The sequence below is a fragment of the Sinocyclocheilus rhinocerous genome, unplaced genomic scaffold, assembly GCF_001515625.1.
Source record: "Sinocyclocheilus rhinocerous isolate Xijiao unplaced genomic scaffold, SAMN03320098_v1.1 scaffold556, whole genome shotgun sequence".
Classification (NCBI taxonomy): Eukaryota; Metazoa; Chordata; class Actinopteri; order Cypriniformes; family Cyprinidae; genus Sinocyclocheilus; species Sinocyclocheilus rhinocerous.
The window spans coordinates 177,668-186,172 of record NW_015631074.1 but is presented as its reverse complement, the minus strand read 5'-3'; the positions used below and the strand labels follow the sequence as shown (position 1 = coordinate 186,172).

At 39.3% G+C, this 8,505-nt stretch overlaps 1 protein-coding gene across 1 annotated transcript; it reads right to left on the bottom strand.

Annotated features, from left to right (window-relative positions):
- Window positions 1-2,436: 2,436 nt before the first annotated feature.
- LOC107741562 (vitellogenin-like) lies at window positions 2,437-7,925 on the bottom strand. Its single transcript, XM_016554317.1, has 23 exons — window positions 7,838-7,925; window positions 7,693-7,713; window positions 7,356-7,578; window positions 7,081-7,291; window positions 6,871-6,996; window positions 6,571-6,789; window positions 6,268-6,485; window positions 6,084-6,181; window positions 5,852-5,976; window positions 5,671-5,772; window positions 5,449-5,568; window positions 5,152-5,338; window positions 4,960-5,062; window positions 4,690-4,875; window positions 4,471-4,582; window positions 4,184-4,373; window positions 3,842-4,098; window positions 3,697-3,741; window positions 3,535-3,612; window positions 3,237-3,443; window positions 3,009-3,151; window positions 2,776-2,914; window positions 2,437-2,696 (listed from the first exon to the last, which is right to left on the bottom strand). Exons 1-23 carry the CDS (start codon window positions 7,875-7,877, stop codon window positions 2,571-2,573), a joined length of 3,276 nt encoding a protein of 1,091 aa, XP_016409803.1. The 5' UTR covers window positions 7,878-7,925; the 3' UTR covers window positions 2,437-2,570.
- Window positions 7,926-8,505: the final 580 nt, after the last annotated feature.

Genomic DNA, 8,505 nt, shown 5'->3' with positions numbered 1-8,505 from the left:
TTTTTTTAAACAATTGAAATATTAGTGGGCCAGTGGAAATGAATGAGATCAACTCTATTCTAAATTATTATTCTGAGAACTATTTTAAACAGTTTTTTATGGATATTTTGATATATTTATTCTAAAACATAACTAGGATACCGGATGATTTTCAGCAATAAAAATTAATGTGTATGGCACAAATGGCATTTATAGTCGGTATCTCATATTTCCTTAATGTCTTGTACCTTTGACGGTGTTAAACATGGTGTCACGTGGATGGGAATATGCATAGAAATGATATGCAGATGAGGTTATGCATAGTAAACTAGGCGTTGTAAGCTCCATATATGGTGATTTCGGGGAGGTCGGGGTGGAGATGCACGTATGAACAATCTTCCCCTGACTGGGATTTATAAAGAGATTTTTGCGCAGGTTCTGGCGTACGCATGGTTTTATAAATCTGAAAACTTTTGAGCGTACGCAAAATCTACCTTTTGTGCATACGTACACTTTTAGGATTAAATCTACGGAGAGTTTTATAAATGAGACCCCAGGGCTTTTAGTTATGCTGCCCCTCACTTGTGGAATGCCCTTCCCCAGGACATTCGTAACAGCGACAGTTTTCACACTATTAAATCGTGTCTTAAAACTCATTTATTTAAGCAGGCATATCTATGATTGTATGTGTTGATTAGTTAGTTTTATTTTTAGTGTTTTATTGTATTTTTATTGTCTGTCTGGTTTGCTGTTGTTGTTGATTGATCATGTTATAGTGAGATTTGTAAGGTGACCTTGAGTGTCATGAAAGGTGCCTATAAATAAAAATGAATGAATCAATGAATGAATACTTTAAACAGTTTAATATAGAGAGGCACTGAAATGTAGACCTTTTTTGTGTTTTTGAACTACACTGTACATGACACAAGAACAGTTAGTCATTTTGGTTTGTACGTTAGCATGGACTCACTAACTTTAAGCTACTTTTAGCCAGATATACCTTGCTGAAGCACAAGATGACATTAACATTCTGCTTGAGCAGATGAAAATGGTAACTTAATGAGAGTATGACAACCAGAAAATTAACGTTGATGAATTACAATATAAATTCCAAATTCCATTGCCTGTCCTCTCAGGATACCTGGAATCAGTGTTACAAGTACCCCAGGCACATCTTTTTAAAGGGGTCATATGACGTTGCTAAAACAAGAACATTATTTTGTGTATTTGGTGTAATGAAATGTGTTTATGCGCTTTAAGGTTCAAAAAACATTATTTTCCACATACTGTACATTATTGTTGCTCCTCTATGCCCCGCCTTTCTGAAACGCGTCGATTTTTACAAAGCTCATCGTTCTGAAAAGCGAGGTGTGCTCTGATTGGCCAGCTATCTAGTGCGTTGTGATTGGCCGAATACCTCAAGCGTGTGACAGAAATGTTACGCCCTTACCATACTGTGATGCCGTGTCCTGGTCGGAGCAACGAGACAAAACCAATAAAACCTATTACAAACGAGGCATCCAGTGGGGACATAATTACAGATTCAGTTGCGTTGCGTATCGAGCCGTGTAAACATAAAACCATGTCTGCATTTGTGACTCTACACTGCACAAAACTCATGTTTGAATTGAGTCATATGATGTGATTTCAATTTTTCCTTTCTCTTTGGAGTGTTACGTGAACATTTGGGCGGCGTTATGCAAATCTTCCCACACAGTGACGTAGACGTGGGGGCGTGTTTAAACGAGGCGTTTTAGGAGGGAGTGGATGAGTCTTAACTTTGATAAAGAATATCTCTTTGGGTTTGAGACTTTAGTCTTTGCAACTTTAGGGATCTTGTCTATTCACGAACAGCTTCTAACACTCCAAAGAGAAAGGAAAACTTGAAATCGCATCATATGACCCCTTTAACATTTTTTTGTAGCATGAGCACCATCAAACAGATGAGAGCTTCGGATCTTCCAATGTTTCTCTATGGTGCTGAAACCTGAAGATGTCCAAGTTCTGGTCCCCGTGCAACTGACACTCAACTGCCATTGACTCATCTGTGTTCAAGGGGAGGGGCTTACCGATAGGTCAATTGTGCAAAGGAGATTTTCGGATATTTATATCTTCATTTAAATAAAGATTCTCAGGATCAACACTTCCCGTGTTAAGGTAAACCTAGGGTTTCTTTTCTCATGGTTCTTTAAAATACCGGGCAATGTCTTTGATTTTTTTGTGGTAGTCTGAGAAGAACGGCCATCCTTCTTGTAATTGTTCATGCTCTAATATTGCTTTAGTATCTAGTATGTGCACCAATTTATCCTTATTAGAATGTAGAACCAAATTTAACATAATTATTATTCAATTATTTAAAGTTTCTTGAAAATGCCATTACACCTGTACATTCACATTATTTAACAATCAGTAAGCAATGCTGGAAATTACTGTGAAGTGTAAACAATTGGCAGCTCATTAACTTGCAGGGTGTTTATTAGTGTCTCTTGCATCACAGCAGTGGTAAAATTCAATTAAACTGTCAAAAACCAATCAATTACATGTAAATTCAGCTCACATTTTCTTAAATGTAAAATGTAATTCTTCACATATTATTCTTCCTTGATATGTTTCTGGATCCAGGAGAGAATGTCCTCATCGATTTGAATGGAAAGAGATCCATCTGGATTGATGGGAATGGCGAAGGGGAGAGAAATACCCATTCTTGACAGTGTCATCTAGAGCAGAAGGAAGAAACTTAATTAGTTGTGTTTTTTATCTCTCTGTGAGAGATAATTTGAAGGAAAACTATTTCACCTCTGGAATCCTGGCAATGACATTCAAGGATCTCTGATTTGGCAAGGCTGCAGTAAGTTCAATCTCTTTCTCACTGTTCGCTACTCTTTCAAGTCTGAATCCCGCCTGGAAAGCCGCCATAGGGATGTGTTTGGACAGCCTAATTGTGACAGGATACACAGAGAAGAGTAGATAATTAAACCAGTGCCATTTTCTACACTACACATGTATTGTTCTGTGCTGATAAATGTTACTTTTTAGCATAGGTGGTGACCATAATCGGCAGCCTCTCCCATTCCAGCTCTAAACGCGCAGCAGGGAATTCACCCAGTACACCAGCCTCAGCTTTAGCAGTAACTGCATACTGCTGGCACTCTGGACCCCAAGCAAGCTTGGCCTGAAAAACAGATTTATGCTTAATTATGCTTAAAGCTGAGAAAAATGTATTCCCTACAATTTTTTAATCACACTTCCAGGCTTACAGTCACTTTGTGCTTGCTCAGCAGAGCACCATCAATACAGATCTTCTGGTTGTCATTTTCAGCGATGGAAGTAACAACAAGTTGCACTCTTGCAGTTGGTTTGTCAAAGTAAGCAGCAAGTTGATAGCCCAGCAGCTTGTGGTCAACTCTCACAGCACGGGCAATGACAGCAAAAACAGGTGGAACTGCATTTCCAAGGAACTTAGCCTGTAAGCATAAACCATACAAATATTAAATATCATATTTTAATTGGAGTTTTGTGTTGTTATGACCAAACAAATGACACTAATTGATTCACCTGTTTCTGGATACGCTGAAAGCTAGATGCGTCACTTCCACTGCTAACTTTCTTTGAGGCACCATGGGGTGCCAAATACTGCAAGCAAAATAAGGTTATAAACATAAGTATCTGATCATCTAAAGCGACTATATTGTTACCAATATTATTTTTAGTAGTTACCCTATCCTTGTGGAATTTCCTGAAAGGCTCCATGATGGTGGCAGTCTGAAAATAAATTTAAAAAAGTATTCAGTGCAAATGAATATACAGATTTATGACACATACATTGGAGATTTCACCAACACATGATATTCCTTGTCCTCACCTCGGTCACACGATAGCTGGACATGGAGGAGCTTGAACTGCTGCTGCTGCTGATGATGCGGCTGCTGCTGCTTCTGCTTTCAGAAGAGACGGGCCTGTTTTTATCTTCAGTCTCCAGGATTTCCCTCAGTTTCAACAGGAAAACCTTTCCTTCTGGAGTCTCCTCATCAATGAGACTGATTTGCTTAAGGAGCCTCTCGGCAGCTCTAGGACCAACTTGGACTTCAAGCTCCAGTCTTTCAACAGCAGGACCTTCCGCTACAGCCAAAACAACAGTTCCTTACTTATCATTTTATTTGAAAATCCTTGAGTATTATGAATGTAATAATTTCTGTAAGTATACCTCTTGCCACTGTAGCACGGGCTGAGTGTTGTCCAATTATGTAGAACAGAGGAGCATTTCTGATAAAAGCAGCATTGTGAGAGTGCACCTCAACGCATCCCTTGATTTCAATGTATGGGACAGCAAGACAGAGAGTCTTGTCAAATGGAGCAGGAGCTCTCACAGGAACCTCATCTGGATTCTCAGAGGACTGGAAAGAAAAATCAAGTATTATAACAAGTCTCACACCATGAAGCAAATGAATGCTCAGCATACTAGCACATATAAATTGTGTATTCAAAGTTTACCAAATAATCAGCAGGTGTCTGGGAATTCTGCACAGCCAACTCGGGTACTAAAGGAACAGTCCTCTCAGCAGTGGGCTCTTCAATGTTTCTGACCACAGCAAGAGTCTCAAAGCTGTCGGAACAAGAAGAAGGTGACTTGCATTTCACTTTTCATAAACAATATGAATTAATAATTGATTCAAAATATTTGCTATACTGGCATCACTAAGATTTCATTACCTCACAGCAGCGATATGTTCAGGGACCTCAACAGGCAGAGCCTCCACCTTGTAGTTGCCCTTGAGAATGTCTGCTCTTGCAGTCACTTTTCCAGGAGTAATTGTACGGATCTTTCCTCTAGCCATAACAGCAGCTTGGATCAAGGCAGTGTTCACTCCCATCACAGCAAAGGTCTGGAGAGCAATACTGAAAGAATAAAGGAGATTGTTTGTAAAGCGTCTGTTGTATGCATTATATCTCATCTCTATGAATGTAGCTGTAGAAGTGTACCTTGGTCTAGCTTCAGCTTGGAGTTGAATAGCAGTCTTCTTCAGCTGCTCAAGAGTCATAGTCTCAATCTCCTCAGGGAGAGGAGGTGTAATGGTGGCCTGAACTAAAAGGATGAATGGAACAACATCAACCTAAGTGGTGACCCCCTCATATCAGAAGAAAGGATATAAAAATTCTGAGAAAAAAACATACCACTGACACGTGCAGCAGCAACAGCAGCAATGTACAAACTGAGCTCCATGGGCAAACCAACTGCTGTTGGCAAGATACGACGCACTTCAGCTGCAAGCAGGGGTTTGGCATACTGCAAGGCAATTCCTTCCTGCAAAGCTTTAAGAGCCGCCTTCAACAGTTGACGTGGTTTGGGTCCAGTGGCAAGCTGGGGAAAGTGTTGTTGAGAAACTTAGTTCTAATTATGATAATTATTTGTGAGACAGATCTCAAAAAGAAATAGTAATGAAAGAGGAGAGATAAACTACAACACAATACCGGTATAGCTTCTTCAATGATAGTCTTGTCAATCTTGACAAAAGCCACTTCTTGTCCAAGTAATTTGATGTAGGCTGAAGCCAATGGCTGATTGTTTGGTAAGTCCTTCCAGTTTGTGAGCTTAAGGGGTAAAACATAAGTCATACACATTTTGCCTATGTCATGTTTGTAATATTGCTTATTAGTATAAAATTATACAGTGCATTGGACATGAAAACATACTGCTCTCAGTGTGCGCTTAATCTTTGTGATACGGTCAACACTTTCATCTGCAGCAGGAGATTTCAGAAGAGCCTCCTGGATTCCTTCAGTTCTCACACCAATCTGTTTGAGAGCAAGAATTGAGTGAAGGCTGAAAACATTTTTAAACCATGAATCAGATAAAAAAAAATGGTTTGCCCACCTCAAGAACATCAGCAGCAGCTCCAGCCAGATAAGCACGTGCTTTAGCTACAACAGCTCTGGGCAGGATGGTGGCAGCATCATTGATCATGTAGGCACTGCCAGCAGCTCCAACCATAAGTGGAGCTGCACAGAGACATAGGTAAGAATACCATTGATGCAGTCTTTTATACATTTTAATAAACACCCAACACATCATTTGTTAGCTTTCTTAAGAATTTTGCAACACTTACTATGATAGAAGTCCCACTGAAGGGCTCTGCTGAAACGGAAGCTAAGTCTGTCCAGCTTGCGGCTCATGAGCTTGATGGCAACATTAGCTGCACCAGCACTGAAACAGACAACCATTATTACTTTCGGCTTGTGCTCATTTGGCATGGTAAAGTAAATTAAACAAAACCGTTTTGTTTTTCTTACACAGCTGCCATATCAGGAGCAGTGATTTTGGTCAAGGACTTGATGTGGGAATAAGCAAAGCTCACAACATGCATGTTGGTTTCAGTTTTTAAAGCACCAGCAAGACTGGAGACGAGAGCCACTGATGGCTTGGCCTCAAACAACACAATACAAGCAACCATGCGAACTTCTGGGTGGAGAGCTCTGTCCAATACAAGCTGCAGGGCCACTGGCTGAACCTACGACAAGAAACAAGGTCAGCTTATTATTGGAAGAAAATGGGCAATTTTACAGTAATTAATTCCTACAAAGTCTGACACTTGCCAGTTTGGGTTCTTTCTTGGCAATGTTCCTCAGGGCCAAGATGGCATCAACCTGGACACTAAGGGGCAGAGATGTAGCTGCAGTTCTCAGTCCAGGCAGGAGCTTCATGATGGGTTTAAGACTAGCAGGGTGACCAGCATTGCCCAGAACTTTAAGAGCCAAAGTGATTTCAGGAATGTCATTCTTAGAAGTTGCCTCTGCAGCAATCTCATGAATGGGCTGAGGAGATTGAGGCACATACAGTTAGACAAATATTAACAAGCAAGTGACTGGTAGAAATGTAAGACTTGATGTGTTTACCCTGAGGAGCTCAGCAGAGCAAGTGGGAACTTCAACACAGTGCTTGGCAATCATGGAACCATATCCAAGCATTACAACTTCACGGAGAGCTGGGATTTTGGCGATTTTCTCATGCATAGCCAAACTCTGTTCAGCAAGATAAAGAAATTATTCATTTGAATTAGGCAAGATTTGAAGAACAACATTTTGAGTATAGTTAGATTTACTCACAGCTGTCAATTGGATGGTGTCCAAATCAGCAGTGACCATTTGCAGAGCAACCACAAGAGCCTGAATGAACTCTGGAAGGGTAAGTTCATCAGCCAGGAACTTCTCCTTGATGAATTTTACAATGACTGGTGTGCCAACAGAAGGAAGAGCATCCAGGAGCCAGCGCCTACCAGAGTCATTGTTTAAAATATATACATCATTAAAAAAATTCCTATTAATTTATTGCTGAAGTAAGGGGACATTTTCCATTTAAATGAGGGCATTGTTGCTTTTACCATCCAGTGATGGCATTTTGTTGTTGTTTTCTTTGTGTTATCTGAAATCTGCGGTTTTTAACGATCATTACCTTCATCAGGAAGGTATTCTCGTTGACGGCACTGAGGTGAACCTTGCTGTTGACTTTTATACCTGCTCTGGCCAAACCTTCTTGTGGAAGACCGCCCAAGAGAAGAGCCTCATAGTTGTACACATAGGTCTTATCAGGGGCAAACTCAGGGACTGAAAAGGGTAGAGTATTTTTGATTTAAGTCTGTTGTTATGACCATTAATTTTAAGCAGTAACGCAGTGTAAGTTACCACTTACAAACTCATTTTCCAAGTCATATTACTTACCAAGGTTGATCTGTTGACTTGCTGAAAGAAATAAAGATCAAAAATATATATTAAAAAAAAGGAATTTTCAAGAGGTTCTAAGGTTTTTCAAATAGGTATAAAGAGAGAAAATGAGAAAAATATATAGAAATATATTTTGACTTACCCACAAGGGCCACAGTCAGGGCAAGCACAACAGCTCTCATGGCTGATGGTTTGTAAAGAACACTTCAGAGAAACAGACCTTTTATAGTGTTTTCTTGCTGACTAAGTATTAATTCTTAAATTAATTATTAACCAATGTCTTTAAGTGCAAATCAAATTGTACACAAGAGAAAACTTAAGTCAACTTATTTGAACATAAATATCAGTTAGAGGTTAGGTTAACCTGGCCTGACAGTGACATTCTTCATGCCAACGTCTACAGTGAAATGCTGTACATTTGACTTTTATATTCAAATAGGTCATTCTTTTTCCAGTTCTGTCTTGCACATAAAACAATGCTGAAGCAACAACATTAGAGTTTTTATAAATAGATAGCTATGGAGTAAGGTATAATACAGAAAACTCAATTTTTATTGTACTTTTTTAATACAAATAATAATTTTTGTTAACAGACCTGGCTTGAGGGCCAATCTAAGCTATCAGTTCCAGGTTAGGTTACCCTGGCCCTTAATCTCAAAAATTGTTAAAGTCAATATCAGTTTGTTTATTTATTTTAATGTAAGACTGCATTAACATTGGATGAACTTTGGAACTAGACGTGGCGTGATCTGTGGACAGTTTTATAATTGTTAAATCAAGTTATTTTTATTAAACGCATTAAGAAAGGGT

Coding starts and splice junctions, on each gene's coding strand:
- LOC107741562 (XM_016554317.1), bottom strand. CDS start 7,877: ATGAGAGCTGTTGTGCTTGCCCTGACTGTGGCCCTTGTGG. Junction 5,773..5,851: donor CTGCTGCTGATGTTCTTGAG/GTGGGCAAACCA, acceptor GCTCTCAAACAG/ATTGGTGTGAGAACTGAAGG. Junction 4,374..4,470: donor AGACACCTGCTGATTATTTG/GTAAACTTTGAA, acceptor TTTTCTTTCCAG/TCCTCTGAGAATCCAGATGA.